Source organism: Manis javanica, chromosome 11 (genome assembly GCF_040802235.1).
Source record: "Manis javanica isolate MJ-LG chromosome 11, MJ_LKY, whole genome shotgun sequence".
NCBI classification, from domain to species: domain Eukaryota; kingdom Metazoa; phylum Chordata; class Mammalia; order Pholidota; family Manidae; genus Manis; species Manis javanica.
The window spans coordinates 54,661,258-54,674,837 of record NC_133166.1 but is presented as its reverse complement, the minus strand read 5'-3'; the positions used below and the strand labels follow the sequence as shown (position 1 = coordinate 54,674,837).

General features: G+C 35.6%; 1 protein-coding gene across 4 annotated transcripts in view; it reads right to left on the bottom strand.

The window, feature by feature from the left end:
• Window positions 1-13,580, bottom strand: part of PDHX (pyruvate dehydrogenase complex component X) — an 82,161-nt gene that overhangs the window by 66,888 nt on the left and 1,693 nt on the right. For 3 of the 4 annotated variants that reach the window (XM_073216389.1, XM_073216390.1, XM_037019886.2), the window contains exon 2: window positions 2,439-2,519. In XM_073216389.1, the coding sequence (XP_073072490.1) occupies window positions 2,439-2,519 (81 nt within the window). Of the gene's footprint in view, window positions 1-2,438; window positions 2,520-6,096; window positions 6,243-13,580 lie in introns of all 4 variants that reach the window. The other variant, XM_073216391.1, reaches the window with a different exon arrangement.

The window sequence follows — 13,580 nt, the reverse complement described above, 5'->3', positions numbered from 1 at the left end:
CTGTTTCATTTTGTTTCAATTTTTAGGGATCTTTTAAATTGTTTTAAGATTATGCTGGGCCAGGTTACACTATCACAGGGAGAAAAAAAGGAAAAGAAAGCAGCTAGAAAAATTAAAAGTCTCCTCCAAATTCCTGACATTAATTGTTCCTTTGTCCTTCTGTGCCAAGAGCATTGTAGCACATTTACCCCTCTGGCACTCATCAACTTAGTCTTACGTTCTAAACACCATACTAAGTAACTAAGATCTGGCAAAATGGTTGCTATAAACAATAGATTAATACAGCTTTAGAGATAATATTGTAGCAAATATTCTCTTAGTAACAGCAAGATTCAAATTTACCTGGAGCTTATAAAAAGCGGAGGAAATAGTAGCTTTTCATTCTAAGTCATATCCCAAAGGTTGCTGACTTTACAATGTGGTTGCTAGGGGTGCTCTTTGTTACTGGGTTAGTCCTTTTTCCAGGCCCTGCCAAGGGCAAGAGCTAGAAAATTCACCATCACAGGATCCTTCTTTAGCCTTTTTTATCTTTTATCTGTTTCTCCTTTAAACCATACCACAAGTCTGGGTTCCCAATGATATCACCTCACTCATTTGCTTTTTCCCAACAAAAATGCCTATACAAGTCTTAGGATAACTATACCAACATAACTACTGCAATAGGATTAAATTGTTTAGGATTTTTTTTCCCCTTTGGAGATATTATCCTTCAGTTATAATCTATTAGATTTATTGACATTTGAATATAGGCCTCTCTACATGGTCATGTCAGGAACTCAATATTAACTAGACTTACCTGTTTCATTTTGTTTCAATTTTTAGGGATCTTTTAAATTTTGTTTTAAAATTATGTACAATATGTAAATGGTCCGAGATTAAAGAAGCAAAACAAGATATATTCTGAGAACTCTAGCCTCTAACCCTTTCTCTACTATATTTTCCCTCCATCACTCAATAGGCAACCACTTTTTGTTCTTAAATTTTTTTTTATCCTTTCCTTTTAATTTTTCAAATACTAGTACTGCCATTCCTTTCTTCAATGAATGATACATACCATACCCAAATATCTCCACCCTGCTTTTTCCCCCTGAAGACCACTCTACAGTGGTATATATCTTTTCTTTTTTTTTTTTTTTATAGTTCTGGGCATAGTGTAAGTTATCAAACCAACATTTGGATTGTTTCCACCTTTTACCATTACAAACACTGCTGCAATAAATAGCCTTACGCATTTATCTTATTTTTGCAGGTGTAAAATTGAGATAGAATACACAGAAGCAGAATTGCCTTGTCAAAGGGTAAATATAAAACAATTTTTCTTTAGCTTACACCATCTTTGCATTTCCTCCAGGAATGTATAGGAATGCCTCCTTCCCTCCTATTCTTCCCAAGTCTTGTCAAGAAAAGAGCTTGTCAAATTTTTTAATTTCTAACAAAAAGATTGGTTAAGAAATGACATCTCGGTGTAGTATTATTTGCTTTTTTTACTAGTTAAAAGATTCAGTGACTTCCCATATGTTTAAAATCAATTTGCCATTCTTAACTTCATATATCTTGCCTATTTTCCTATTCGTTGATTTTTTTGGAATATTAACCCTTTATGATAAATACTGCAAAGATTCTTCTCCAATTTGTCTCTTTTTTTCACTTATATTTTCAGCTACACAAGTTCTTTTTATCATTAAATTTATCAGTATTTCCCTTATTACCTCTAGGATTTTGAGTTGTGCTATTCAGAGTGTTTATTTCACTTCCAGGTTCAGAGGAATTCACTAATTTTTTCCCTAGTACTTGTATGGTTTCATTTTTGTACATTATATGTCCCAATCACTTGTGATTTATTCTTGGCATATTACAAGAAATGAATCCAATACTGTCTTCCTTCATTATACATTAAATACCCATGTGGAACTGCACCTATTTCCTCATTTTCTATTCCCTTCTATTAAGTCTGTCTTTTTAAGCATCAATAACACAGTTTTAATTACAGAGGCTTAAAATATGTTTTAATTTCTAGTAGGGCTACAACCCTTCTCTACTGCTCTTCTTTCGACAGTTTTCCTTATTATTCTTATTTAAATATTTGTTGTTTCCAACAAAATTTATAATCAACTTGCTTAGCTCTAGGAAAAAAATACACACAAAAATCATCAAAAAGTTTTAAATTAACGTAAGGAGCTCTTTGAAACTGAAAGTATAACAACTAAAACTTAGAAAAAAACCTTAAAATATTTTACCATTCTCTGCTTCTGGAGAAAAGTTACAGGCTGAACCCAGAAAGCCTTTGCTATATTATCACAGGAATATTTTATTTAAACAAACTTAGATTAACTAGCAGAGGAATATAATTTATTTCATTTATATCATGTATTATATAATATAACTTACTAGAAAAAAATGATCAAATAACACAAGGCATTGGTAATATACCTGCTCACCTTCTTTTTTCAGCCATTTCACAATGTTCCCTTCTTCCATTGTAGGAGATAGTGATGGCATAAGTATTTTAATAGGATCAGCTGAAATTGAAAAAAAGGAAAGATGAGCCATAAAAAAATAATATACCTCATGAGGCATCAATAAAAAATTCAAGTAAATTAATATCAAACTCAATTTGAGAAAGAAAATACCCTAAAATCTAAAATACTCCCAAGTGGTCAAGCTAAGTGTCAAGTAAATAGTATGGAAACATAAAATTCTCAATTAAAAAAAACAAAACTAGTCCTTGTAGACTAAAATAGGCACATGAAGATGCCCAATAGGTCAAAAATGATGCAAATGGCTATGCACAACTTCAGTGCATTACTATCTATAAAACACCAGAGCACTAAATTCTTGAGTGAATTGGAATTTGGGGAAGTGTCTTTAGCGAAAACACAAAACACACAGGCAAACTTAACAACTTAACATCAGTAATGCATCTCCAAATGCAAACTGTAACAGTCCTACCCTTAATTGCAAGAATTCTTAAAAAGTCCTCAAAGCTTGATACACAAAACACATTGGAAACAATTAAATGGGCTTTCTAATCCCCTACATTGCATGTTGTCTGCATGTTTTCCATTTTTTACACGGGTTGATGAAGAAAACAAAAACATTTGCCTTAAAAATGTACAGCTAGCCCAAGTCTCAGCATTTTAAGCTCAGTGACAAATGGGGTTAATAAAAGAAAACAAACAAAAAATTACCTTCTAATAGCACCATGATAAGAAGCCAGTCTCTTCTTGAAAAACATAGCTTTAAAAAAAAGGCCCAAAATGCTGCTTCCAATAAAAAGTTCAAGGTTGGCATTAAGAGACTGAATAGTTCATAATCATATACATATTAAATTTATATTAATAGAGCTCCACTTCAAAAAAAATAAAGACTCCAATGATTGTACATGCAGATTCCAACTTATGACAAACACCTATACTGAATCTCTTAAAAAATCTCTCTTCAATATTTTTATAACTGGTTCTAGTTGCCATGATACAATTCATATTTATTTTATTATTCTCTCTCCTTTTATAATTTCTCACCTATGAGACCTTCACTTTTCCATTATGCCTGACATTAAGGACAACATTATGAAGCTTCTGTACTTTTTAAGTATTCAAGAACCTCAAAAATTTTCATATTTTAAAAATAAAAAGAACATAATCATTCCTTATATAGTCACCCTTCATGGATGACTTGAAATTGCTTATCTGAATAATGATAATAAAATATAAAAATTCTGTAACAGATTAATATCCTTACTCTGAAATGAAGGTGATAAAACCAAAGACATTTTGGACATCTCCATCATTCAGTACTAGCTCTTGACTGATTATACTGGCTTACTACTGAGTAAAATGTGTGATGTATTTCCTGATTAACCAATCTATCCTCAGGCTTTCATGCTAGAAAATCATTTCAAGACATAAGCATTAATTTATTAACACTAGTATATATGTCATTCTAGTATATCCTCTTTAGACTGAACCACTATACACATCTTTTCAAAATGTATTTTTCCAGTGGGAAAGTTAATCACACAATCACAGCATCAGCTTTGAGCGAGAAGGCAGCAAATAATTAATATCAATTCCTTATGACTGTTATCAATTCTATTGAGATAGTGAGGGCTTTTCTAGATTTTCTGGAATTTTGACCTATACCTAATACTGTTTAATTTCACTAGAAATTAAATATAGCTTCCTTTTTCATTTCAGTAAGCATACATTCTACCCTTCTTCTGTCAAACTGAGAAAGCCTTGAAATATACACAAACAGTATTTCCTATTAATAACTGGGCACAACCATAAGTAAGAATAAAAAACTGTGGTTTCTCCTCACCTGGTGTTACAGGTTATTTCAACTAGTACTAAAAAATACCCAAAATTGAGTGTTTAACCCTTTTGTAGTAATTTTAGTGTTCTATTCCTTACTTACTATCAAGCTAGCAAATTATGGTTTATGAAGTCTGTCCTTCTGTTACAGTTAAAAAACATATTCAAATTTTTTAATGACTATGGTAATGCACATTTCCAGTCTATATTTAAACATACTGATTTTTATGGTCTCACAAATCACTAGAGCTCAATCATTTTTTTTTTTTGCCTCAACACAGTAACACAAAAGTTTTGCTTACAATACTGCTGCTTTACCTGCGATATCAGGCACATAGAAATCTATCACTGAATTTTTTTTTATCAGTTTCTCTAAGAAATTCCTATATTTCTCCAAATCTTCTCTTCTAATCTTTCTGTGGAATACTTCTGTATTCAACTTCAAATATAGCCCACTCATCTAATTTCTTGTTCCCTGAAGTATTTCTTTTATCCTAAGAGCAGTCATACTTCAGTAAAATCAATTATATCAAGGCTTTAAATTGATGACCTATCATTGTCAATTTTAAAGGGTCTCCAGATTAAAAAAAGAGATTAGGATAAGCACACTCTTAAAATACAAAAGCAGAACAAATTGCTTTGTGGCTAATATGAAGCAGATCTAAGCTCCATTACTGTGACTAAAATAATTAAGGAAATTCAGCAATTTACATATTGTAGTGCTTGAGCATCATGCTCTAGTCCATTTATACGACTATAATCCAAACAGAACAGACAAAAATCATAAAATCAAGATAGACCAAATTACCCAGTGCTTTCTTAGTGTAGCTCTCTGTTACAACATTAACGTGCTGTTTCTTTAGTAGAGATGCTGCTCATTTCATCACCTCTCCTTTCAAGGCAAACACTCATAAAATAAAACTGAACCTTTAAAATTTCTGTTCAAATATAACAATTCTGCCATCTGCAGGCTGGATTAAATAAAGCAGAATCAAGTACAGGCAATTTAAAAATGAACACCAGGGCATACAATAATACTAACGCTGCAGCTGTGAAAAAAAGGCAGCTAAAGCAAATTTTTTAAAAAATGAGTGCTTGTCATATAAGTCTTCTATGTTCAAATAGTTATTCTGGTGCGGTAGTGGTGTAAGAGTAGACTGGAATTGTCAATGCACAACAGAAAATGTATGCAGAATAGTTTATTTGAAGATAGCATTTACAGGTAATGGCATGATAAAAGACATAAAACATGCTCAACAAACAGTATATAGGGCATGATCCAATTTCTACCTGGTGAGCTTGTACATACTCAGAGACTGAAAGGATATACTCCAAAATGGCAATAGTAGTTAAGACACAGACCTATATACAATCAAAATCTTGACCTCCTAAAAGGATTACAGTTTAAATAGCCAGTCAAGATAAATACAGAAGTACTAGAGGGTAGTAGATAAAAGTACCACCATGAGAATACCAAAAAGCTATGAGAGCTGAGATTCTAGCTGATCAAGAAAGGAAAAAAAAATATCTGTTCTAGTATCACTTCATTATCATTAGAATGTGGCTATTATCAAAAAAACAAAACTACATGAGTATTGACAAGATGTGGAGAAACTGGAATCCTTATGCACTGCTGGTGGGAAAGTAAAGTGGTGCAGCCACTACACAAAACATTTGACAGTTACCTAAAAAATTAAACACAAAATTACCACTACCTGCAGCAATCCCACCTCTGGGTATACACCCCAAAGAATTGAAAGCAGGGACTTGAATAGATACTTACACACTCACATTCATAGCAGCATTATTCACAACAGCCAAACGATGGAAACAATCCAAATGTCTGTCTACAGATGGATGGATAAGCAAATGGTATGTATGTATATACAATGAAATATGACTCAGCCTCAGGGAAGGAAATTCAGATACCTGCAATGAAATGGATGACACCTGAAGATATTATGCTAAGAGAAATAAGCCAGGGACAAAAAGGTGAATGTTGTATGATTCCTCCTGTATGAAGTACTTAGAACAGGCAAATTTCATAAAGACAGAAAATAGAACAGTGGTTCCAGGGGCTGAGGAGAGAAGGGAATGAGGAGTTACTCTGAGAATGGAGTTTCAGTATGGGTAAAAGGAAAAAGTTTTGGAGATGGATGGTGGTGATGGTTGCACAACAATGTGAATGTACTTAAAGCCATGGAACTGTACACTTAAAAATAGTTACAAAGGGAGAAGATTGATTCAAGATGGCAGTATGAGAGCTGAAACAGAGAACTCCTCCCAAAACCACACACAGTACAAAAATACAGTTAATACAACTAATCCTAAAGCAGCCAACAGGAAAGAAGGCTGCACCAGACTGCATACACCTGGAGAACAGAGCAGACCTCACAAAACAGGGTAGTGTACCAAAGCCTTGATCCAGCAGGACCCAAGCCCTTCCCCCACCCCAGCTCACTGGTGGGAGGAAGAGAAATGGAGTGGGGAGGGGGTGGAAGCCTAAGACTGCTGAACACACAGCCCTGGAGATTCATATGGAACCACAAAAGACCCCTAATAGCAAAAGCAATCCTGAGAAGGAAGAATAAAGTGGGGGAATTACACTCCCTGACTTCAAGCTCTACTACAAAGCCACAGTAATCAAGACAATTTGGTTTTGGCACAAAACAGACGCATAGACCAGTGGAACAGATTAGAGAGCCCAGATATAAACCGAAGCATATATGGTCAATTAATACACGATATAAAGGAGCCACAGATATACACTGGAGAAATGACTGCCTCTTCAACAACTGGTGCTGGCAAAACTGGACAGCCATATGTAAGAGAATGAACCTGGACTATTGTCTAACCCCATATACAAAAGTAAACTCAAAATGGATCAAAGATCTGAATGTAAATCATAAAACCATAAAACTCTTAGAAGAAAACATAGGCAAAAATCTCTTCAATATAAACATGAGCAGCTTTCTCCTGAATGCATCTCCTCAGGCAAGGAAAACAAAATCAAAAATGAACAAATGGGACTACATTAACCTAAAAAGCTTCTGTGCAGCAAAGGACACCATCAGCAGAACAAAAAGGCATCTTACAGTATGGGAGAATATATTTGTAAATGACATATTTGACAAGGGGTTAACATCCAAAATATATAAAGAACTCACATGCCTCAACACCCAAAAAGCAAATAACCCTATCAAAAAATAGCAGAGGATATGCACAGACAATTCTCCAAAGAAGAAATTCAGATGGCCAACAGGCACATGAAAAGATGCTCCACATCACAAATTATCAGGGAAATGGAAATTAAAACCACAATGAGATGTCACCTTGCACCAGTTAGGATGGCCAACATAGAAAAGAATAGGAACAACAAATGCTGGTGAGGATGCAGAGAAAGGGGAACCCTCCTACACTGCCGTTGGGAATGTAAACTAGTTCAACCATTGTGAAAAGCAGTATGGAGGTTCCTCAAAAAACTAAAAATAGAAATACCATTTGACCCAGGAATTCCACTCCTAGAAATTTACCCCAAGAATTCAATTTCCCAGTCTCAAAAAGACATATGCACCCCTATGTTTATCACAGCACTATTTACAATAGCCAAGAAATGGAAGCAACCTAAGTGTCCATCAGTAGATGAATGGATAAAGAAGATGTGGTACATATACACAATGGAGTACTATTCAGCCATAAGAAGAAAACAAATCCTACCATTTGCAACAACATGGATGGAGCTAGAGGGTATTATGCTCAGTGAAATATGCCAGGTGGAGAAAGATAAGTACCAAATGATTTCAGTCATCTGTGGAGCATAAGAACAAAGCAAAACTGAAGGAACAAAACCCAAGCATACTGACAGACCCAAGAATGGACTAACAGTTGCCAAAGGGAAAGGGACTGTGAGGGCGGGGAGTGGGAGAAATGACTGCCTCTTCAACAACTGGTGCTGGCAAAACTGGACAGCCATATGTAAGAGAATGAAACTGGACTATTGTCTAACCCCATATACAAAAGTAAACTCAAAATGGATCAAAGATCTGAATGTAAATCATAAAACCATAAAACTCTTAGAAGAAAACATAGGCAAAAATCTCTTCAATATAAACATGAGCAGCTTTCTCCTGAATGCATCTCCTCAGGCAAGGAAAACAAAATCAAAAATGAACAAATGGGACTACATTAACCTAAAAAGCTTCTGTGGGAAGGGAGGGAGAAGGGGAATAAGGGGCATTACCATTAGCACACATAAGGTAGTGTGGGGGTACACGGGGGAGGCAGTATAGCGCAGAGAAGACAAGTAGTGATTCTATAGCATCTTACTATGCTAATGGACAGTGACTGTAATGGGGTATGTGGTTGGGACTTGATAATGCGGAGAATTCAGTAACTACAATGTTGCTCATGTAATTGTATATTAATGATACCAAATTAAAAAAAAATAGTTACAAAGGTAAATTTTATGTATATTTTATACAATAATTTTTTAATTAAAAACTCTATGCTAGGCAAATAAAAACAAGGGGAAGAGATGAGCAGATATATTCTAGATGAGGGGAACATATGCAAAGGAGGTGGGAATTATAGATAGGAAACAGAAGGGTGACACATAAGTAGTAAGAAAAATTTCACACAGTTAGTATCCAGTAACACATTTGTGAGGAGGCTGGCTGGAATTATTAGGTAGTCTGTAGCTATAGAATTATTTCATCTGAGTGAAATAATAAACCAAACACTTTAGAAAAGGTTTTAGCTTGCAATACTGGTGTTTTTGGTACAAAACTTGTAAAATTAAAATTCTACAGGAATTCCAGTTTATTTTGACATCCTGGAACAAGGGCAAAGAAAAATCATCATACCACCAAAGAGTCTAGCAAAAAAATAAACACATGCAAAATAGTTTGGAAATTTACATATTTTCTTGTAAGAGGCAAATGAAGCTCCAGGCAAATTTAAGGATGTATCATCTTAGAAACTTACAGATAGAATACTAACATACTCTCTCTTAAGAGTCCTGCTGTCCTTTATATAGCCTAGGGTTTTAGTATCTTAAATTGTTCAAAAATGGTATCATGACTGTCACCAAAATATCACTTCACAATGTAGATATTGCTAAAATATTCTCACTTCATTATGAAAGCAAAAAGGAGAGGTGTTCACACATAACATACACATAGTGAACAAAACTTCAGCATGCTGACACTGTTCTGGTATCTACAGCCAAGCTGTATTTGACATCAAGGTAGAATGTGATTAAGGAAACACACTCTGGCGTCAGTCAGATCTGTGGAGAAAAGGGAATTTTATCACCAGAGCACAACATTAGCTGTTTTGAGCGCTAAATGAGGTAGGTCATATAAAGTGCTTAGAAGGGTACATGATACACAGTAAGCTCTCAATGCTACTATACCCAAACCCCCTCCCTCAATTTATTCCCAGCAGACACCCAATTTTGTTTAGCTGTATACTTTTCTTATGAACATGTGCTCTGAGTTAGTGACCCCATTTCCCACTGTCTTAGTCTGCTCAGACTGCCGTAACAAAATACCCAAGACTGATGGCTTATAAACAATTATTCTCATGGTGTTGGAGGCTGGGAAGTCCAACATAATGATAACAGCAGATCTGGTGTGGTGCCTAACAAGGATCCACATCCTGGTTCAGACATTGCCTTCTCACTGCATCCTCACATGGCAGAAAGGCCAGGAAACTAATGTGGGTTCTCTCGCGTAAGAGTTCTAATCCCATTCATGAAGGCTCCCCTTGTAAACTAAGCACCTCCCAAAGGACCCCACCAACTACTACTACCACACTGGGTATTAGGTTTCAAAGCATGAATTTTGTGGGGGAGGTGAGGACACAGATGAGTAGTCAAGTCTATTATACCCAGACCCCTGATCGGTTAAAGTAAGTCCATTCCAAGATTCCAACAAGAAAGGACCCCTTCTCCTCCTCTAGGTATTATGAGCATAGCTCCAATGTTGTCATCCACTTACTCACCAACCTTAGGCAAAGAGCTAAACCTCACTAAGTCTCTATTTTTTCACCTGTAAAACACAACTAAGCCTTGCAGGGCTCTTACGATGATCAGGAGTAAGGCAAATAATCTAAAATGAAGCACGGTAAACAGTGAATGGTCAATATGTGATGGTTACTTGGAATGTCCCACTTTCACACACAGAATGAAATGCAATTATGTACTAAATGCTCCTGACAATCCAAATATTAGCTTCTCATGCTGCTGCTTCGACAAAGACCTCATTTATCCTCTTCCTATTTTCCTTGGATGGCTACATATCTCAGCTACTGAGTAGCCTAGATCTCTGCTTTGCTGATCATACCATTCTGCTTAATCATTATGTACCCTAGAAACGAAGAAGCCCTTCACTATTGTCCTACTTTAATCATATTGTCACAGTAACGGACATGCCAATCGTTGATTCCCAACTCATACGTCCTTTTCAAAGAAAATGTACAAACTGCAGCCTTTGAAACAATTAGCCCTGTGTATCCTACACCTCAGCTGACCTACCTCAGGTCATCAGCTTCCTTATTCAGGGATTCTGGAATGGGACCAAGAGAAAGGATGGTGCACACCTGAACTAAACTGAAAAAGCATGGAGCTTAAACTGATTCAGCATGCCTGAATCAGCATTAAAGCAAGGCAAAACCAACATTATAGAGAAAGAAAATCCATGAGTAAGCAGACTGGCAAGCCTGTGAAGAAAAAGTAGAACAGAGAAAGAGGGAAGACAATGGGAAACCTAGAGGAAATGGATGGAACCTCACCGTTCCCCAGGGCACAGCAGCACTTCATATACTGGTGTTGTATCCTTCTGATCAATACTATTTTTACTTAAGCTAATGTGTTCCTGTTTCCACAGTTAAAGGAGAATTCAAAGAATGCTATCAGTCTCATCAGTATCAGTATAGAAGATTTAATAAGGACCAGGCCTAAAACAGTATCCATGTTTTGGCAAAATATCATACTATCAATTCCTATTAAAAATGGGAAAGGCAGTACAGCACAGCAAAGACAAGTAGTGACTCTATAGCATCTTACTATGCTGATGGACAATGACTGTAATGGGGTTTGTGGTGGGGACTTGATAATAGGGTGAATCTAGTAATCACAATGTTGCTCATGTGACTGTATATTAATGATACCAAAATTTTAAAAAGTTCCTATTAAAGAAGTTGCCTCCTTGTTAGAGAACTGCTATCAAAACCTCAGGTGCTTACAGGGACTAGACAGTGGGCTAGCAGCATCTTAAAAGTCTTTAGATCCAGACATGCTTTATTTCCATATTAAATCTATAAGAAGTTTCTTCCTTTACATACACACACACAATCTGGTCTCCCCCATTTTTCCTAGTCTATCTCATTTTCTGCTTCCCATAGAAATAAGGGCATAAAAGGAGAACAAAAAGAGGTGTGAACAAATTCCAAGAGAAGAGAGGAGAGTGATAAACTAGAAAGCAATTACCTAAACAGAACAATCTACTCAGTTCCAATCAACTGTCACCATATAGATCCTAATGTTAAATTTTCAAGAGAAAACAAAAATCTAGAATTATGTGAAGTTCCTAGTTTTCAAATGTTGTTAATAATTTTAAAATGATGTATGTCAGTTCTCTAGCTGCCAACTTGCCATCCTACCAAAGACCTCTCTGTCCTTCCATAACTTCCTAGATTTTTAGCTCCTCTGGATATGTGAATTTAACATCTATATGGACAAGGCCTGTAGGCAAATAATTTCAAAGGTTGAAAATCATTTATTTTCTACTCACATCTTATTTTAAATTCAACATGCTATTCCTCAAGAGACCATTTAAACCCCATATTTTAAGATTTTATTAATTAGTAAATAATCAAATTCCAAAACATGCCATTTTCTCTTCAAGGGCAGCAATGGAAACTCTTCAAAGCTAACTGCCTAGAGTAGGTTGAAAAACTGTTTACAAATGCTATGTCACTTGTATAAATATCATAACGACCTCTGGGCCTTTACATCAGCTATTCTTTCAGCCTGGAAGGGCTGTTACCTCTAGGAAGCCTTCCTACATACTCCCTCATCATCCTGAACTTACCCCTCAGAGCCTACTGCACACACAGTGGAAACCAAGACCTTACTGCTTATCTCCCCAAGCAGACTATAAAAACCTCAAGGAGAAGGTCTATATAGAATTTAGCATGGCATCTCCTGAAGCTAAATATGACTGACTGGGCCATGTGCCAGAATACAGAGAATCTGTTCCTTCAGTAGGTCAGCTACTTTCTAAGCAAGCTACCATGTACCCAATACCTATGGACCTGACATCTAACACTCACTTCTTCACTAAGTACTAGTAGAATAGTGAATAGTCTCTGCCTTCTCAATGTTTCAGTTGAAAGAATGAAACAAGTTAGAGATTTGTTAAACACAGATAAAAATTATTTATATATATATATAGAATTATAAATATACATAAAAATTGTTATATGCATGATTCCCTTCTTAAATATATATGTATTATAAAACATATTACATAGTGTGTATATGTGTATATACATATATTTTTTTCTTTTTTACATATATCCCTTTCAGTTCATTCACATATTTATAGCTGTGTGGCTTTGGGAGACCCTTTAATTTCTCTGAGTCTTACTATTTTTGTCCAGTAAGATGGAGATGCCAACTTTGCTAGGTTATTGTGAGAAGTAAGTTCTATGCAGTGCTAGACACATGGCATATGTAACAGCTCATCAACACCTTTTAAAGAAACCCAAATTCCCAACTGTACTTGCAACTGAAAGATTTTTAAATCCTGGATAGATGTGTGTGAAAAAGGAAGTAATTCAATAGTTGTACATGATTCAGTGCCTACAGACTGCCAGATAGTTGCTTAATTTTAGGAAACTACAATTCCTACCAAGCTAAGAGAAAAACAAACAATGCATAATTCACATTTGGAAAACAAACAGTTAAAGGATTGCCCCTGTATTTAACATGCCAAAACAAAAACCTGTACATAAAGAGTTAAGACAAATTTTGGCTCAGTATTAGGGAAAAATCCAAGATTTCTAATTAACTTAGAGCTCCCCAACAGCTTTTGAAGTAGGCAGAATAATGATGTCTCCCAAGATGTTTCACATCCTAACACCCAGAAGCTGTAAATATGTTACACTGCAAGGGGCGATTAAGATTGCTAAACAGCTGATCTTTAGAAGGGGAAAGAATCCTGATTTATGTAGGTGGGTCCAATGTAATCACCAGGGTCCTGA